The 20613-nt window shown below is 37.6% G+C and overlaps 1 protein-coding gene across 1 annotated transcript; it reads right to left on the bottom strand.

Annotated features, from left to right (window-relative positions):
• Positions 1-1697: 1697 nt before the first annotated feature.
• LOC110697476 lies at positions 1698-12729 on the bottom strand. Its single transcript, XM_021874848.1, has 16 exons — positions 12565-12729; positions 11161-11759; positions 10657-10885; positions 9574-9845; positions 8717-8884; positions 7811-8584; positions 7629-7723; positions 6851-6913; positions 6688-6773; positions 6510-6572; positions 5339-5911; positions 5095-5169; positions 4697-4764; positions 4558-4615; positions 3246-3471; positions 1698-2670 (listed from the first exon to the last, which is right to left on the bottom strand). Exons 2-16 carry the CDS (start codon positions 11580-11582, stop codon positions 2012-2014), a joined length of 3831 nt encoding a protein of 1276 aa, XP_021730540.1. The 5' UTR covers positions 11583-11759; positions 12565-12729; the 3' UTR covers positions 1698-2011.
• Between the last annotated feature and the right edge of the window lie 7884 nt (positions 12730-20613).

Raw genomic sequence — 20613 nt, 5'->3', positions numbered from 1 at the left:
TTAAACTTGTATTTTCTCAAAATCTACACACTTTGTCTTAATATCAAAAAGGGTACCACCACCACCACTTTATTGCTACCGTCACCAACGCCACCCCTCCTTTTTACATTAGTCTCTCTCTCTCTCTCTCTCTCTCTCTCTCTCTCTGAGTATGTGTATTTAAAAGCTCTTTAGATCCGATTGCTTGGCGATTTGTTGTGATGATTGGAGTTAATTTTAGGGTGGTTAGAGTTGCTTAAGGGATGAATAGAGTGGATTTTGGGCTGGATTAGAGGAGGAGAGAGGAAACCACATGCTAAAATAAAAGATCAATTTTACGAATACAAACATGTCTGGTTGTCTTTTAACAATAAATCAATTTTATGATGTATATTCCTTCCAAATCTTTTCAAATTTGGAATTGTTTGTACATGATTAATGAAATATCTCCCTCCCCAAACCCCTATTTCTTTCTCTTCTATTTCCTTCACCTCCTTAATTTAGTATCTGAACAAAGGAAACTGCATCCCTCCCTTTCCCTTCTCTTACTTTTCCCCCAAATCCCTCTATCCAAACAATGTGTTAAGCTCACCCACATCTTTCATGCATGTGGAATTGAATTAATAGAAATGTTTTTTCTAGGATGCACCGTTGTAATATCGTTTTCTTCTATAATTATATCATCCACATATACTGGAATTGCACTGAAAGCTTTTTCGCTTTTTTACAGTATGTTTGGATAACAATAGTGAATCAAGGGAAAGGGAGGGTAAGGAAAAAGAGGGAAGGGAAAGAAAAGGAGAAGTGACCTTCCATTTCTTCCATTGTCCTTCCAAATCTCCCCAACAATGGAGAGATATTTGGTTTATAAAAAGAGGAAGGAAATATAGATCATTCCAATGATCTCCCCTTCCCTCCTTGCATTAGATCAGATATCCAAACAAAAATGATACATTCAATCTTTTCTCTTTTCCTCATTTCCCTCCATTTCTCCCCTCTATTAGACCGTGAATGGGTGGTTTTCGGGGATTGGGGATGGGTTTCGCGGTGGGGGAAGGCAGGGAGTGGATTTTCAGTGGTGGGAGAAAGGGAGAGGGTGGGTTTATGGTGGTGGGGCTATGGAAGGGGGAATTTATTGGCGTGGGGATGGTGTAAAGGGGATGCCAGAGGTGGAGCAATGATGGTGTGGTGGTGGAAAGATAGTAATTTAGGGGTCTTTTTTAATGAATTAGAATTTAAAAGCCAATAATTACAATTTCGCTGGAAAATGATGTCATTATATTATCTTTAAGTCATAAGAAAATGGGAAAAGGTATTTATCATGACAATTAATCAATTTTAAGGGTAGTAAATAGCAATTTTTTTAGGGTAGTAATTGACAAAGACCCTATTTTGAGGCAATAATTGACAAATTTTCTCCATATAGTCATGTCAGATCTTAATATATTCATCTGAATCATGTCATTATAATACTTCATCCGTATTATTATAGGCATCACTTTATATGTATGGAAGTATTAATTTAGATGTATCACTTTCTCTTTAGTCAATAAATTCTCTCTATTTCTCACATATCACATGGGCCCTCTTTATTTTTCTCTCTATCTCTCTCTACTCAAAAAATTATTCAGGAGTCCGCAATTTCAAAAGTGATGCATCTAATAAAAAAGAAAGCAAGTATTACATTAATGTGTTCCGTAAGAAAAGAAAATATAAAATTAATTCAACTTTATTATTTTATTTCTATGAAATATCAAATTATGTACAAATGGAAGCAAGCTAGTACAAAAACAAAAGGGGGGAAAAAGATTATGAAATGATTGCTATTAGTAAAATCTGTGATTTGTTACAAGGGTGGAACTATTTAAATCACATAAACAAATTTTCGTGATATCTAAACCTAAGTATACAAAAAGAATGGGCATAATTTACAAGTGCTGATTTCCTGAGGCATAAATTACACAGCTGGCTTCCTTCCCAGCAATTAAACTATTATCATCAACTTAAGCTAGAAATGTACAGTGTCTTGTCCTCACATAAGCATATTTAACTCAGATAGATCATCCATGGGTATTTCAAGACCCATGGAGTCGTGATCTTGCAAACCATCCTCGTCAAAATTTAACCAAGTACTCAGATCTTGATGTCCTTCAAATTCATTAGCTACACTAAGGTCTTCAATCGAGTCTATTTCACTTAAGGGCAAGCTACTAAGGTCCATAACATCTTTGCACTCTTTCGATGAATCAAGAATGTTTCCAGGAGAGATTAACCCTTCACGTTTCCTATTACTATTGTTAGCAACCATGTCACTGGAAACATTAGCTGAAGGTTGGACTGGATGTGTAGACAACTGTGCAGCCTTTTGCTTAGGTTTCGATTTTGTTTTCCGTTCACCCCTTAAATTAGATATTGAAGGGCGGCCAGCTTTGGCACCGGAATCTCTTTCAGTTCTCTTTCCCTTTGCTCCACCCAAAAGAGATGATCCAAGAGTTGCTGTCGATCTTAGGGCAGTATTTCCACCAACATCATCAAGCAACACTTCCTTCTTCTTGCCTCTGTTCAATATAGGTCCATTCTTTGCAAAAGCATGGTCAGACTGATGAGAAAGAGCTTCATATGCATCAAATGGACCCCGACCAGATTTATCATTTTGAAAATCAAGCTGTTCAGGACCAGCAACATATGCTCCTGTAAACATTAAAAGCAGAAAGTTATTTTCAAGGGGTATGTAAATAAAAATGATAACTTGTGATCAAGGGACTTTTCAGACTCCATGAGTTCAGTTAAACAGTTTCTCATCCTACTTAAGTGGGTGATAGGATGATAATAATTTGCACCCACTTCAAAAATTTACTTCTTTTGTTTAAGTATTCTTTATACTTCCTCCGTTCTTTTTTTATCGCATCACTTACTACTTTAGGAAGTTTACTTATTATTGCATCATTTCCTTTTTAGGATAAAAAATATCTATGTTCACACTGCAAATACCCAACATACCCTTACTTTTTCACACTTACTTTTTATTTTATCTTACATTACATGGACAATTTTGTATTTTTACGTTTCTCTCTCTTACTTTTTCCCACTACCAAATTTTGCCTCCAAAACCCCTATGATGCAATTAAAAAAAAAACGGAGGAAGTATAAGAGACCAGCTAGGTACATGTTTGTGGTATGAGTTAAACCAGAGTCCCGGAGAGACAAGATTTATTTTCACTACAGCTAAAAAAGCTAGTATGATCGGATGTTTTCTAAAATAATACCTGATGATCTGGAGTCCAATCGCATGTTCTGTTCTGCTTGAATGCCACCCGTGTTATTGCTAGGTACAGCAAGAAGAACATCACGAAGAGAAGGCTCACTGAAACAACTCTTCCCTGCGTCTTCAAATTTCCGACACCTAGCCAAGGTTCTTCTAATAAAGGCCAAGGCCACGTGTCTTGAGACCTTAGTGATCCCAATTCTAGCAGCACTGCTTCCACGTGTTGCCTGGTGAGAAAATGAAAGATATCATATTTATGTATTAGATGATAAAAAAATGAATACATATATGACGCAGCAAAAGCACTTCAATTCCACAACTAGTACTGAAGATTCAATATAATAGTGAACACACTGATTTGATCCTATAACTTTCACCTCTTTCTAAAGATTTAATATCACAGATCTAGGAGTTGCTCTTGGGGTTGAACCTCCATTCTTTTAAAATCAGATTTTAGATATCATTCATCTAACTTTGAAATCTAACCACAGAAAAACTCCAACAACACAGTTCACACAAGAGTACAATGGTAGAGAAAGGTTCCAAAATATAACTAGTATAGAATAACTAGATAAATTTGCCGTATTTATCCAATTTACATGAAGGTAAGGCAATGACAGGACAGGGACAGGCACCTAAACATAATCCATGTACAAACAAGAGATGCTTTTACATTGTATCTTGTTCACATTTGACAGCAAGAAAATGGCACAATAGAAACTTCAGCCATTGCAAACTTCATCAATATAAATCTTTCTGTCTCTGATAAGCATCCTCTTTTTTTTCGCTTCATTCTTGATAAAAGTCAAGTTTTTTGTTTCAAATTTATTATTATTATTCCCATCTCAATATAAAGGTCCCATTTCACCCCAAAGATCTTGTCTCCAAATAAAAGTGCCATTTATTCACTGTCATATTGTTATTTACTTTTAATCAACCAATCCCACTCACTTGTTTATTATATTCACCAATAATCAACCAAATCCCACTCTCTTTTTTAATTTACCTTTAATCAAACCAGACCCTACCTTCTTCTATTATTCACCTTCCTAAAAATGTGAGTAAAAGGAAAATGGGACTGATATTTATGGACGGACAAAGAACTACGCACTAACATTCAATTGCTTCCCATCAACAAACTACTTAAAGCACTCATTCATTAATGCATTAATAGACTTGTAGCCTACAGAATTACAGACATAATATTATATTGATATACACACAGAACAAGCAGGGATAATCACTAATATCAACAAAACCACATAGAAATAACTTCAAGATAAACAACATGGCCCGTAAGGGGAAAAAAGTACCAGAAGCTTTCTGTAAGCCAACTCAATTAACCTGTTCATTGCAAGCCGCTCAAGGTCCCTGAAAAAATTTAAATAAAGATTAATTGTAGCACATACATCAGTTAACTCCAGATGGTAAGTAAAAAGTCAATAATCTTACCGTCCTTCAACCTCCTTGTCTTCTACAGCTTTATTTAATTTGTCCAAGTATGCTTTCCTTTCCATGGCCTACAGAATCACAGTATATAATGTAAATTACATATTAAGAGAATACAATTCAAGTAAAGAGAAGTTACAATAAACTATTGTAAATACACTGACGTGGTGCATTAGGGCCTACAGAAAACTAACTAAACCTAGGCAAGCTATTTATTTCTGTAATGCATAGTACTCGTCAAAAAAAATAATAATTTTGCAGTGTAATTTTCACATTATGGTAAATAATCAGGAATCCAAAGAATTGGTGGATTAAAAGAAAGTGAAATTTTGTCGAAGCAGAACTGCATCATCGACATACAAAAGTAAAATAATCTGGAATCTAAGCACAGAAAAATCAACCTGTGAGGAAAGTTGCTTTTTAAGTTGGACGATGTCTTGATTAATCAACTCTTCCTCTCCCTCTGCTAGATCAGGCTGAAAGGAAAAGATAAAAGCGATTAAATTTCAGAATGCTACCAAGCATCACATGTATGGACTTGCATGCAAAAAGGGTTTAGGCTAATGTTAAATAACCTCAAGGTTGGAGCAAGACCAAAAGGAAAATACAAAAGGTTCAACTTTAGATGCTGAAACAAATACATACCACAGTCTCTGGATATAAGCCAATGCTTTGCAACTCAAGCAGTAGTTTATCATCCATGCACATCTGATCATATTCACATTCAAATGAAGAATTACCAGATGCATTCATGTGAATAGCTAGTGACCCATTTGTATCATTTCTGTGAAGCACAGGACCGGCCTGACCAACAGAGTATGTAAAACCGTAATCATCTTCCTCAATTTCATCATGCATAGGAACGTGGATATTTGAGAACCTATGATTGGCATTGCCATTGCAAGATATTCTATCAGCCATACATGGATCATCTCTATTAGCTACAGAAGCAGCATTGCTAAGAAAATGGTTTTCTTCAAAGTCTTCAAAATCATCTTCAACAATGAGAGCAGAGAGGACTCTGTGGTATAATGGGGTGAGGCTGTTAGGCCCTTTTTGAGAGTCTGATCCTCTACATGAAGAATCATAATCCTGAAAGTGATTAATGAAGTCTCCTGTCTTGGCTGATTCTGTCATCCCATTGTCCAGGGTGCATATCTTGGTTTCTCCGGAAACAAAACTTTGTGTCCGAAAATGTTCTATTTCAGTAACATTTCTCTGCAAGATGAGGATGAACAGTAACCACATGCATTTTAAGAGTATATATATATATAGTCAACATTAAAAAACTATAATACAGTGCTACCTTAAAATAACAGAGTAACAGCATATAATGTAGCAAGCAATCCACAACACACACACACACACGCAAAAAAGGAAAAAAAAAAAAAAAAAAAAACAAGTGCCACAAAAAGGTAAGTAAAATAACAACTATAACAACCTAAAACCTAGTACTCAAGTTTACAATCAAAGAGACCAATAAAAAACTAAGTAATATAGATATGCAAGGAATCTTAGTGCCACAAAAATCTCCCTCTGCCTTCTATGAATGAGACTATATTAATCATCCAGAAATTTCGGGATAAGGGCCCTTTATATTTCTGAAAGCTGAAGTTGAACATTGTCCAGCAATGACATACTTTACAGTAGCACACACCACCTATAGCGACATATTTTACAGCTAAGAAAAGCAATTATATTACTTTCATTTGGAATTCACTTTGACAAATTTCTCAAGGCATGTGAAACAGGCACTAGAAAGGTGCTCAACAACTTACTTAACTATCAAAGATTAATCTATGCTAGAAGCACATACCAGAGTATTATCGCCAAAGCTTGTCGACTCACTTTCATTTGAACGATCCTCTGCAATTTTTAGCTGTTACATGTGCATAACCACCAACAACAGCAAAAATAGAATTCAAATTCCAATCAAACAGATACAGGAGCTTCTGCTAAACACATAATACACAAATTGTACACGACAAAATCACCTGTTCTTCCAAAAAGGATTTATCCTCTGGTGTAAAATTAAAAAGGGGTTCCATTCTTTTCCAAAATGAAGAAGAACAGCCATTATCTGCAAAATCAAACACCATTTGTGAAAACAAATCCACATGAAATTACAAATCAGACAAAATTCAGATAGAGGCATACAACTGGCATTGCAAGCAAACTGCGCCGCTGCTAAAAGTTCATCACGGTCATCATCAGATTCACCTGAAACAGCACACAAAAAGCATGTTGGTCATAGAAGTGACAGGCACAAGCAGCCCATGCTTACTGATCACAGTCACAAGTAAAAATCAAGTGTCAACTAAGTCAGTAATTAATTTCCTTTAAAAATTACTTCAACTCTAGTCAGTCAAACACAATAGTGCCAAAAAGATAGTATATTTAATTGTATGAACAATCGATTTCAGGATCAAAACACTAAATTTTATTTTAGGGACAGGCGAACAGCTCAAGTGAAACACTTCTTTTATTATATCATGGCAGATATAATCAGATGTTCTATGATGAACAATTTAAACATTATTCCTGAATGGTCACATACTCGCATCTATTTCTTGCAAATTTGTAATGTCATGTAAATAATAGTCTTAGGACATTGCTATATTTGGTGCTTAGTACATGAGGTGTTTTTGCTAAAATTATAAGAGAAAATCACACTATGGTTACAAAGGTGGTTTTCTCAGAATATATCAGCAAAACACCTCATGTACTAAGCATCAACTATAACAATGTTCTACGACTAATATATACATGACATTCATAAAATTGCCTCAATGACTGGTTAATCAGCTTGGAACTTAATTCTTTCCTTAACTCTGATGTTAAAACTAACCACTGCCCTTGCTCTTGAGAAAAATGTCTATTCAGTTTTTGCAAAAAAAACAATTAGCAAAGGTTACACACCAAATAGATGTCAAACCTGTGAAATCTGGAGAGCTACTATTTGGCAGAGGTCCAAGACGGGTAAATCCCTTACGATCTGATTGCTTTTTAAGAGGAGGACGGCCTGACTTACTGCAGTACATAGAGAAAATAATATATCAGTCTAACCATGTTAGATTATATAACGGGTAAACTCTTGATCACTTAAAACATCTTCACCTTCCATTCTTCTCAGAACCAGGCCTTGCACTCCTAACAGGTTTTCCCATTGTTGGATTATCCAGCTTCTCCCTTAAAGGAGACATGCTACCCTTTGGCACAGAAGAGCCCCTCCCACTTCGACCTTGTCTACGTACACCATCACCAATTTCATCCTTCACAAGCAATTTGCTCTTCTTTGTGAACAAGCCAGAAGGACTAGCATGCTGATGAGAGTTGGAACTTTTATCATCCAACTCAGAACCACCAAGCTCTTTATCCTTGAGTCTGTTGTCAACAGCACTGGTTTCCTCACCTTCAGATAATCTTGCCGGAGAAGATGCATTGTCAAGTTTAGCCTTTAGCTGCTGTGAGCTACTCATTATATTTCTGACAGGAAATGACCCGTTCACAGAGCCAGATATTCTGGTGCTAAAATCATTGGGAGTGCATCCTTCAGATGAAATCTGTGCTTCATCATGATTGGAAGTAGGAGACACAATATTTGTTCTCCGATTACGGGAAATTTTTTGTGGTCTTTGACCCACCCATTGAGCCATTCCAGATGATGAATCGGTAGAGGGTAGGGGACGTTTACGATTATTCACTCCAGCCAAAGAATGGACCTTATTTACATTAAGGGGTTGTTCCCAGTCTTCTGCTGCCCCAGACATTCGCGAGAAGCTCGGAGATGAATTTCCTACAGAGGCAGGACCAGATCGGTGAGCTCTTGAAGCCTTGCCCTTCGTAATGGAACCAGGGCTGAACACATGGGGATCCTCACGCATATTTAACCTAAATGATACAAAGATGAGAGGTCATCATTAAAAATCTAGATCAGCATGCATTTTAAGCTGCCACAAAATTATGATCATAAAAATTTAACTCAAAGCAGTTAGTATCCAAACAATTGGAGCTATTACATACTTAGAATTTCCTTTTGGTAGTAATCGTTCCTTGTTCATTCCAGTAAGTTCCCTAGAAAGTGAAGTCTTGTCCAATTCATTCTTAGGTGTCATACGACCGCTCAAGCTCACAGGTGATGGAGCTCTTTCTAACTTGTTGCTTCCATTAGTACCATTGGAAGATCCGGATCTGCAAGATTTAAACTTTCACAGTTGACCTAATTGCAAAACAGACACGGGAAGAAAGAATTCTCAAGAACAAATGCCAAACTTGGCCGGTTTCAAACTCAGTCTCCATAACCGATAGAGTTCACCTTGCCAATTTTTATAGAGATTGAGCGTGTGAAAGGCAACTAACAAGGCTGATCTAAAATCTGGAATGGACATAGTAGAATTAAGAGATTGACCCATGAATTTATTAAAAAAAAAAAAAAAAAAAAAAGTATCCATCTATAGCAAGATAATTTTATTAATCAGGTCTAGGTACCTATCAACTAAATCAACTATATGCTCCTGGTGCAATTTTTTCCTATCCACATAGAAAAGCATTCTTAGATAACAGGTCGTAGACTAATAATATGACATATGACATATATGTTGACCCAACAGTCACAGTAACACTGCTGGTGCCTAGAGTTCTGTAAAGGCTGCTAAGGAGTACTCAAAACTGATTTCAGTTAGTCTTCCTAAGGGTTTTAGGATTGTATCCTACAGTTCCTTCCTGCAAAAATTTAATCCAGCTCCAAGGCCTTATTACTGTTATCACTGGTCATGCAGCAAGAGGAGTGCAATATACAATGGCCAAGAAAATATAGAAGCTTTTCAGCCATATTAGAAGGCATGAGGCCAAACTTTTAGATCGAAGAAAAAGTAAAACACCTGAAGCCAAGAGCATCTGAAGAGTGAATTCCAGAATCATTGCCAAGCCTACCGTGCATGGTCCTCTTAAGCTCTCCATCACCATCAACCGACCTAGGGAATACACTACTTACTGAACGTTTTCTTTTCATTTTTTTGTCCCATCCTTCTCCACCAGCAGGTAATCTGCGAATTTTTTCTTCACCAAGTTCAGAGCTACCCTCCTTAGGTCCATCTTTATCCTTTCCCATCACTAAATGTTGCCTTGGGACTCCATTGCTCCGTCCTTCTGACTGAAAATTTTAAACAACCAAAAATTAATGGAAGTTATACAGATACATCAACAGTTGCAAAGCACAACTGTCAACATAACTCAAAGCCACTGGAAATAAGAGCAGGGCAAATTTCCCCAACAAACCCCATAGATTACAGCAACTAATAACTAAAATTAACCGATTGAGGACAATCTAAACAAAAGGCTAATAATGGAAACAGAACTGGGATCTGGGAATGTAAAAGCTCATTTTGACAGAAAAGGCAAGAGATGTGCCCTCCTTTATATTTCTAATCATCAATATATGTGAGATTCAAAAAGGTATCTTTCAGTCTTCAGTGATTAGCAAAAATAAAGCACAGTCAATCAGTCATTGATAATGCCAATAAAATTACTATGCATATGATACTTCCCTACCTTTTAAAAAGTTCAAGCAAACTCTTATGAATAGTGTGCAGACATGTATACCATAAAAATGTTTGTTTATTTTTTTCCCTCATTCATGTTATGAAAAGTGTGCGGACATTTATACCCCTAAAAATGTTTGTTCATTTGTTTTCCCTCATTTATGTTAATTGCCTCTTTTTCGAATATTAGAGAATAGTGTGCGGATATATATACCCCTACAAAAAAATTTCATTACATATTTTTCCTCATTAATACTGCCAACAACTAAATTTGTGACATAAGACCAAACCAAAAGAGCTCCCTAGACATGGCTAGCTATGGCGCTCCAGTAAAGCATAAAATTAAACAAATTTAATGGCAAAGCCAAAGGATTGAACTACATAAGAAAAAGGAATATAACTTGGTGTATGGTATATACATACCCGCATTTCCCCCATTGGTGTACGGGCACGCTTATTGTGACCCATGTTCTTACTTCTGTCCTCTAACTTTTGGGTTGCGAGATCTGGTGAGTTTCGGTGTGACTGGGCTCCCATCTTCAGCAAGTTTGAACCACCTGATCTTTCGTTTGGCAATTGCTTCTTTGAGTTTGAAGCTTCAAAATACTTGTTCAATTTATTTAACGAATCATCCAATCTTTTGACCCTAGTCCTGCATTTAGCATTAGCATACCTCTTTTAAGCATAAAATCAAATCTAGGCAAAAAGACACCCACATTTGAAGCGCAAATACAATGCTAACACTATAGATGAATAAATAAAAAGACAAAAGGATAACATCAGTATAACTTTCAGCACATGAATGTTTCTCCTGCATAAATATACTGGGTTTACATAAAATACTCCAAAGGGAGATAGTATAACCAAAATCATCAAAATGATACAAGACCACTGAATTATATGCATGCATTTAGCATTAATAAGTACCTAGCCTTCAGAGATCCTTCATAAACACCTGCTTTCAAGCGTTTCAATTCTTCAGTAGCCGAATTCGGTGGAGGCTTAGCATGACCTGCTCCAAGAGAATTATCTTCAGAGGCATTACCAAAGGAATAACCTAATGCCCTCTTCAATTCACCTGCCCGTATATTTTTCAGATCTCCCATTGTAATGGGCTCCAGAACCAAACACTGGGATAATGGTGGCAAATCGGCCATCGGTGAAGCATTCATTTTCGATGTGCCAGATCCAGAGCTATAATTCCTACCATCACTTCCCTCACGAAAGCTTCCGGACCTATCCAAAGTAGGACCCGCATAACTACTTCGCTGTCCATTTGAATAGCTCCCTGAAAAGCCTGAATTATCCGGACTGGCAGAACTCAATTCAAACTTCGCATTTCCAGCCATTAGCTCAAGTCCAAATACTAACTCATGTCCAGTAAAACTTATAAATTTCTACCCCAGAACAACTTAACTAGCTAAAGTATCAGCCCATCAACGACCCATGATTCCTCAAGTACCAAGTCAAGGACACAACCCACAGTCCAATAAGCCCATAACTCAGACCAGAATTTAGCAAACAATCTGTCAAAAATAGCAATAAATGAAGCCATGATACACATTAAATAAAGGAATTAAGAACAAAAAAAGGCTATTTACTTATTCCTCCACCCAAAATGTCCCAAGATACCTACTTTCCTTACTAAAAAATTGCTTGCAAAGATTAAACACATCAATAATCACACTGATCATCTTTCCAAAAAATTCAGCAAAAATCTAAGAAAATATTAATTTAAAGCAAGTAATAAACATAATTAATAAACCCAATTGGATTCGAAAAATATCAGCTAAATCATGCCAAAAAAATAGACAAAAAAATTAACAAATTAAGCAACTAATAAACAACTAGAGTACCACAAATCAAGTAAGCAAACAAAAATAATTACCTAAAAAATTCAAAACCCTAGCTCAACCAAAATTAGGTTTTTTTTTTTATTTTAAATAACCCAAATTGAGCAAGATAAAAATCTCATATATGCAAAACAAACCCATCCTGGGCCTAAGAAAAAAATAACTATTTTCATGAATTCGCCTGACATTAAAGAGTTATATAAACCAAAGCCTGCAACATATTAACAACCAAAGTTGACTCAATTATCAAACTAAACTCGATAAATTACGCTAATTTTTCTTCCTTAACAATATGAATTGCAAAATTATAGCAACGAGATCGCTCGTTATAATCTTTCGTAACTTCAGTAATTACAATCAATAGTTTAATAATCCAACTTAGAAGAACCCTAAATTGACTATAACTGAAAATTAAATTAACAATTAAACACTAGATTGTGAAATTGAAATTCGATGATTGAAATATAAAACATCTTACCTTAGAAGCTGCTTCAATTGTAGAGAAAAAGCTTCGAAGCCGCTTCAATGGAGAATTCAGAGTACGCTTCAATGGAGGAGAGAGAAGAGGGGGAAGGGGTGCAGCGCAAACGTGAAAAAGATCGAAAGGGGGAAAAGAAAAATATAGATCTAAGACGAATATTAATGACACGCCTATAATATCAACTCATATCTATACTATATATTAGAAGGCGTTTCTTTTAAAGGAACGGTGTCACGTGACACTCTTCAACTTATATGACACCATGTCACAATGTCACGTCACTATTCGAAATACATGCGACAAGTAAGCTTGCAAAAGTTATGCACTTACCATCTCAACCAACTTTTATTAGTGTTTTAAATTTCACATAATTAACATTATATATTCCTTTTAAATTAGATTTTATTTAATTTATTTATTCTTCACAAGATTGAAAATAAATACATATGAGGTAAAAAAAAAACCGTAACTTCCTAGGAATGCCCGTATCACACACTAGTTATACAAACAGTTGAACATAATTATCAAATTAAAGAAGTACAAAGTACAAACTAACAATCCAAGGCATCACCCGGGACACACTCTAGTTTGATATTAAAAACTGACTCGATTTGAAAATTTTAAGTTAAATTGAGTCTGGTTTCAGTCGATAAGCCTCGAATTCAAACCCATCTTATATAGTCAATTTGAAATTTTACTTATCAACCACCCACTTTATAACAAAAAACCTTTTAATCAAAATCATTTATATCCAAAAATTACATAATATTACTCGACATTATAATTACTTAGTACCAAATTGTTATTATTATTACTCAAAATCACTTGTTCAATACATATAAACTTAACTTTTATTTAATCTAGTGAGTCTTAGACTTGACATGTTATTAATCCAACCTTTTTAGTTTTTAACTTGAATTCAAATCCACGAATTTGTTTATAATGACTAAGAGCATCAACAGCGGTAGAATATTAATGCACTGGTAGAAGCTAGCTAGTCTGGAAGAAATATTTGTAGCTTGCTCAAACTTACATGGTTAGCCAAAGCCATATAGTTTCACAAGTTCCAAAGTTATTGAGCATGAAAAAAGCATTGTCAACAATGAGAGAAAAATCTCTCTAAAATCCTCATTTTCCTCGTGAGGAAATTTGGTGAGGAAATTTTATCCCACCAATGATAAAAATAAAAAATAAAAATAAAAATTCCTTACCACTCTCTCTCTTACTTTTTTCAATATCCCACTAACATTTTCTCTCTCCTACAAATCACCATATTTTATTAACTTATGTTTTTATTAAAATACTTCCTCCGTTTTTCTTTTATTGTACCATAAGGACTTTTACACTATTCACATAATCTTCTTTGACCATCTTTTGTGATTTATCCGTAAAGAAAAACATAGTTGTGTGAGGTCTAGTTAGATACGTCTCGAAATCTACTTTTCAAATATCAAATTTTTATAATTTTTAATAAAGTATAATTAAAGATATTAATAGTCAAAATAATGCATTGGCAAGCGTGAAATCCCTTATGGTGCAATAAAAAAAGAACGAAGAAAGTATATACTTTTATAAAATAACGATTAGGAAACAAATAAATCTAATTATAATTAGTAATTATTTAATTAATTATTTGACAGTAATTATTAGTTTAATTAAGAATTTACACGAACAATCAACCATTTGATTAAAAACTCATTTATTTTTAGAAGTTTGATAACATTACAAAGATAAATATATTACGACTACATTAATTTCAATTACGGGATGGGCTTGTGGTTGGGAAAGCAACATAGTTGGTAAGTGGTTTGTGAAGAGTTCGTCAACTAGTTCATCAAATTGTGCATATTTATCCAAATCAGATGAATTAGAGGTTGAGCTAATGGAAGACATTGTATTTGTTTGAAATCTTGGATTTTTTTGGTGTGGGTTGTGGATAGATCGTTTATTAAGTATATATAGCAATAAACCAGAAATATGAATGACTATTTGATTAGGAGATTTTCCCCCAACCAATCACTGTCTGCCACGTGGACCAATCAGGTCCTGCCATGTGTCCGCCACATGGACCAACAAGGACCTGACACGTGTCAAGAAGAAATCAGTCCAGCATGGACCAATCGTGCCACGCCACGTGGCCCATGACATGCCAACTTGGAGAACGGCCACCAAGGCCCGATTTCCGAGGCAAGGCCTAATCAGTCCTAGGTTTACCTAAAACCTAGTATTGGACACACGCTTCGAGGCTATAAATACAGTATTTAAGCCTCCATTTAACACATTGAGAAAGAATCATCTCACCAAGAGAAGCCTAAGCACACGTGCATACTAATCGCTAGACCAAACTTAGCATTATTTGCACTTCCTTATCACTCCTCTCCCTAGAGGAACCAGATCACCCTTTTACTTTTCGCACCTTTTTACTCCATATACCAGTACTAACTTGATCGTCGGAGGCGGAGCTCCCACCACCCGAAGTCTTCGTTGTTTTGCAGGTACAGACGCACGGATCTAGTCCCGAAATTGTAACTCTCCCGCAGGACATAAAAAAACCCCGAAACATTTTTCCGCCGTCTGTGGGGAGAGTACTTTCGAGATGGAATCACAGTCTGTATCGATTTTAAGTGACATGCGTCCCATGGATGACCCTCAGGTCTACACTGACCAGGATACAGATAATGATACCGAGGTCGAGACTCGCACGACCCCTGACGGGACCCTTAGAGCTCGACGCACCCGTCCCACCGAAAGGAGGGAACGGGAGGACTGCCTGGCTGGATCTAGTAAACCAGCCGGCCAGCCGCTTGACCATCAACAAGCGACCGAGGGATCTGCCCCCATCACTAAAAGAAAACTCATGACCTTCATGAATAGCTTCAAAGGGGAGATCCAAGAGCTGATCAATAAGAGGACGCCTGTTCCACCAAAGGAACAGTCGGCCAGAAGACCCTCCCAATCTGGGAGGAAGAAGCTTGTAAAGGATTGGGAGGCAACCCCTTACCCTAAGCCTAGGGAGAGGGGGGCGCCAGTGATCGACCTAACTAAGTATCGCTTTCCCTCACCAGGGAAGAGAAAGCCCATTCGTCATATTCAGCCGGATGGGTCAAAGAGAACATTTTTTGATGCTCGAATGTTGCTTGAGTAGAAGAAGAGTGACCGACTGTCAAAGTCGTCCTTTACGTCTGATTTTCAGGACAGCCCACATAATACCTCCCTGAGGTATTCAAGATTAAATTATGAGAGCCAGACGCCCGAAGCCTCCTCTCGTTCTGCTTCCCAAAAGCATTAGGTGGCCCTGTATGTCCCTCAACCATACGTCCCGCGGTCCCAATACTTCATGTAACCTACTCTTTTTGGAGGACAAGCGGCAAGGAATGTCCAGCCTTTGGACTGGCAACTTAGGTTGCTCAAACTTGGAGAACAACCATCCGCCTTTTCTAAGGAAATAATAGAGGCCGCTCAGCCGGCCAAAGTAAAAAATGTGTTGGTAGAGGCATATGATGGCACTACCAACCCAGAAGATCACATGATGGCATACACCAACTTAATGTACCTCCAAGGGTTGGATGATGCCACATGGTGCAAGTGTTTCCCGGCCACTTTGAAAGGAGTTGCCCAACAATGGTTTGGCAACTTGCCGGCCGGGTGTATCAACAATTTTAAGACCCTCGCCTACTTGTTCACTTCAAATTTTGCAATGAACATTCCTGCTAAGAAGACCACCCTTGATCTAGGGGTCGTACAGCAGGGAGAGAAGGAGGGACTGCGCTCCTACATCAAGAGGTTCAGTTTGGTTCGACATGGAAATGTGAGTTGAATGTTTCATTACCTATTGCAATATGATTATGTATCTTTTGTTGCTAAGTTAATGAGGGATCTAAGCTTAGTAATCTGAGTTGTTTTCATATCGTTTGATGTTGATCTTACATGTGGTCTTTGCTATTCCATTACCCTCATTCCTCCCTATTTTCCTAATTGCTATTGGTTGAGTGAATCCCATTCCCCTAGTGTTTTAATCCCTTGAATTCAACCTTTAGTTGTAGTTTGTTAGTTAATCACCACTTATACCTTGATTTCGATTCAGCTTGAGCATTAAGATTATTTAGCATTTGATTCCCGTTCTCCGTGGACCGAACCTTTGCTTGCCATTGTACTTGTTTGAGTGAGGTGTTTGTTATAAATGTGTTTGAATGAGCCTAAATTGTGCGACCGATTTAGCGCTCGTCAAAATGGCGCCGTTGCCGGGGAGCGGTGTTGTTGATTTCTATTTGATTGCTTGAGTCTAATTCACCTTTGAAAAAAACACAAAAAGAGTTGTTTTCCTTTTTGGCTACGCTTGTAGCCTTGCTACTAATTGTGTTTGTTGAGTGCGTATGCGTAGGACTCAACATCGTGAGTTGGTGCCTTACGATCCCGAGATTGAGCAAACCCTTAGAAGAAGAAGGAGATCTCGTTCGCGGTCCTCCACTTCCCCAAGAAGAGAATCCAACCCGGAACCACAAAGAAATCCAATGGGTGACAACCCACCACCACCACCTCCAAGACCTTTGAAGGAGATGGGAACTCCGGGAGCTTATAGAGCTTCAAGTGGGATTGCTCCCCCAAACACCCCGGCCAATGACTTCGAGATTAGGCCCGCAATGATAAATTTGATTGAGAGGAGACAATTTAGTGGAGCAAAACACGAGTGCCCTCTTGCACATTTGAACGAGTTTGAGAAATATTGCAACACGATCAAGGTGAATGGGGTCACTCAAGAGTTTGTGAGACTAAAACTATTTCCTTTCTCCTTAATAGGAAGGGCTCTCGAATGGCTTGAGAAGGAGGTGAGACCCAATTCTTTGAGGACTTGGGATGAGGTCACCACAGATTTCTTAGGGAGATTCTACTCTCAAAAGAAGACGGCCGAGGCAAGAGCTCTAATTCAAGGCTTTCGGCAAAGGGGTAGTGAGACTATCTATGAAGCTTGGGAGAGGTACAAGGAGTACCAAAGAGAGTGCCCTCACCATGGAATCCCAACATACCAAGTTTTACAAATCTTCTATGGAGGCTTGAGTTCTCAAGGCAAAACAAGCTTGGATGCGGGAGCCGGTGGGCCAATCATGAATAAAACCGAAGATCAAGTGATTGAGATCATTGAAGATGTGGTAAGGCACCACATGGATTGGCAAGAAAATGAAAGAGAATCCACAAGCAAGAGTGGGGGCGGCTTATTCGGTAGATCACCTCAATGCTATAAACAACTTGACATCCCAAATTACAAATCTTGGAAAGGAGATGACATCGATCAAAGCTAAGCTTGAGTCCTCCACTTCGCGCCAAGACTTTTCCTCCCAATCTAAGGGGAGAGGTATGAGTTCTAACCCTTCTACTTCTACATCTAATAACATGCCCAGCGGATGCTTATTTTGTGATAATTGTGGGTCTTATGACCATGATACATCTTCTTGTAATTTTGATTCCCAATCCCAACCCCTTAATGATGATGGTAATGAGTATGAAAATGAACATGTCAATGCCTTGTCTTATGATAATAGACCTATGAATGACAACCAACGATACTTACCACCCAATCAAAGAGGGCAAGGGAATAATTTCAATCAAAGAGGAAATGATTATGATTACCACAACCACAACCAATGGGGTGGTAGAAACCAAAGGGACCAAAATCCCCAAGGTAATTACAACCAACAAAGTGGTTATGGTAACCATAATCATAACAATCAAGGAAACTATGGAAATCAAGGCCAATACCACCAAGGGGGGAGTTCTAATAATCGGAACAATTGGAATAATAATGGTAATAGAGGCTTTAACAACCAAAATGCTAATTCCAATGTGAGAGGTCCTAGAGCACAACAAGACAATTGTTACACTCAACCACCTCCACAAAAGTCTAGCCTAGAAGAGATGATGGAAAGCCAAGACAAAATGTTCAACACTTTCATGGCCACTAGTGATAAGAAGTTTAATGAAGTAATGACCCATAACAAAATGCTTGAAACACAAATTTCTCAATTGGCCAATGCTTTAAAAGAAGGAGCTAGCACTTCTAAACTTCCACCCCAAGGACTTGACCCCAAGAAACCGGTGAATGCTATATCAACTAGGAGTGGGAAAGTGTTGGAAGAGAGTGTCCCTAAGGAAAACAATGAGAAAGTGAACATGAGTGAGCCTCCCCTTGAGAGTGATTTTGAGCATGAAGAAGAGAAAGCCTCTGAGAATGAAAAAGAAAAAGAGAATGAAAAAGAAAAATATAGTGAAAAAGAAACCAAACAATTGCAAAGACTTCCATATCCCCATAAAAATTTGTGAGACACAAATTAGATGTGCAATTCGGAAAATTCCTTGAAACGCTGAAGCAAATTCACCTTTCAATCCCTTTTACCGATGCTATCAAGCAAATGCCTAACTATGCTAGGTTTTTAAAAGATATTTTGAGTGGAAGGAGAAAGTGTGATGTGGTGGAAACGGTGAATCTCACCGAGAATTGTAGTGCTATTATCATGAATAAGATGCCACCAAAGTTAAAAGATCCCGGTAACTTTTCAATCCCTTGTGCAATATATAAAATGCAAATTGATAATGCCTTGTGTGACCTTGGGGCTAGTGTTAGCCTTATGCCATATTAGGTATATCAAAGACTTGAGATAGGGGAACTTCTAACCACTAACATTACCTTACAATTGGCCGATCGATCCATTAAATTTCCAAAGGGTAAGGTAGAGGATGTTCCCCTAAGAGTGGGAAAGTTTGTAATTCCGGTGGATTTTGTTGTGTTAGAGATGGATGAAGATGTTAACATTCCAATAATTCTAGGAAGACCTTTTCTTGCTACTTCGGGTGCTTTAATAGATGTTCAAAGTGCTAAAATTTCACTAAAAGTAGGAGATGAGGTGATAGAATTTGATTTGAATGAGAGCATGAAATATCCAAGCTCTAGTCTTGATAATTGCATGATGATTGATACTATTGATTCTATTGTAAATTCTATGCATGAGCACTTGCTCACTACTAACGATGCCCTTGAGAATGTCCTTTTGAACAAGGAAAAGATAGGTGACCAAAGCAAAGAGATGGCATTGTATGAAGAAATGCTTGAAGGAAGTACAGAATCAAGCAATGAGCAAGTGTGCATGGGAATCACAACGCATGATGCATTAGAAGTAGCTACCTCAAGAGAAGGTAAGGGTGTTCCAATGGTAGAGTTGAAACCTCTACCATCACACCTAAGGTATGAGTTTTTGGGCCCCAATTCAACTTTTCCGGTTATTGTGAATTCTTCTTTGAACGAGTGCCAAACTCAAATGTTATGTGGTGTTTTGAGAGATCACCAAGGTGCTTTAGGCTATACCATAGATAACCTCAAAGGTACTAGCCCCGCTTTATGTATGCACCACATAACACTTGAGGAGGGTGCTAAGCCTTCCATTGAGAGGCAAAGGAAACTCAATCCTCAAATGGGGGAGGTGGTGAAGAAAGAAATCACCAAACTCCTTGATGCCGGCATCATCTTCCCCATTTCGAGTTCTAGATGGGTTTCCCCCGTTCATGTGGTCCCTAAAAAGGGAGGAATGACCGTAGTTGAAAATGAGAATGGTAATCTCATTTCAACTAGAACGGTGACTGGTTGGAGGATGTGCATAGACTATAGACGTCTAAATGCATCCACCAACAAGGATCATTTTCCTCTCCCTTTTATCGACCAAATGCTTGAAAGACTAACCAAGCACAAGTATTATTGCTTTCTTGATGGTTATTCGGGTTTCTTTCAAATCCCTATAAACCCGGATGACCAAGAGAAAACAACTTTTACTTGTCCCTATGGAACTTTTGCATATAGGAGGATGCCCTTCGGGCTTTGCAACGCACCGGCAACCTTCCAAAGATGCATGATGAGTATTTTTAGGGACATGCTTGAAGCCGAAATGGAAGTTTTCATGGATGATTTCTCGGTAGGGGGCCTTTCGTTCGAGGATTGTTTGTCCAACTTGGGCAAGTGCTTGACAAGATGTGAGAAGGTCAATTTGGTTTTGAATTTGGAGA

This window comes from Chenopodium quinoa, unplaced genomic scaffold (assembly GCF_001683475.1).
Source record: "Chenopodium quinoa cultivar QQ74 unplaced genomic scaffold, ASM168347v1, whole genome shotgun sequence".
NCBI lineage: Eukaryota > Viridiplantae > Streptophyta > Magnoliopsida > Caryophyllales > Amaranthaceae > Chenopodium > Chenopodium quinoa.
Note: the sequence above shows the minus strand (reverse complement) of the source record. Positions and strands in the feature narration are given on the sequence as shown.

Excerpts from the sequence above, each read along its gene's own strand:
- LOC110697476 (XM_021874848.1), bottom strand. The coding sequence starts at position 11,582 with ATGGCTGGAAATGCGAAGTTTGAATTGAGTTCTGCCAGTCCGGATAAT. Across the intron at positions 7,724-7,810 it reads GGTTCTGAGAAGAATGGAAG|TAAGTCAGGCCGTCCTCCTC; the intron begins GTGAAGATGTTT and ends TATGTACTGCAG. Across the intron at positions 6,774-6,850 it reads GTTTGCTTGCAATGCCAGTT|ATAATGGCTGTTCTTCTTCA; the intron begins GTATGCCTCTAT and ends TTGATTTTGCAG.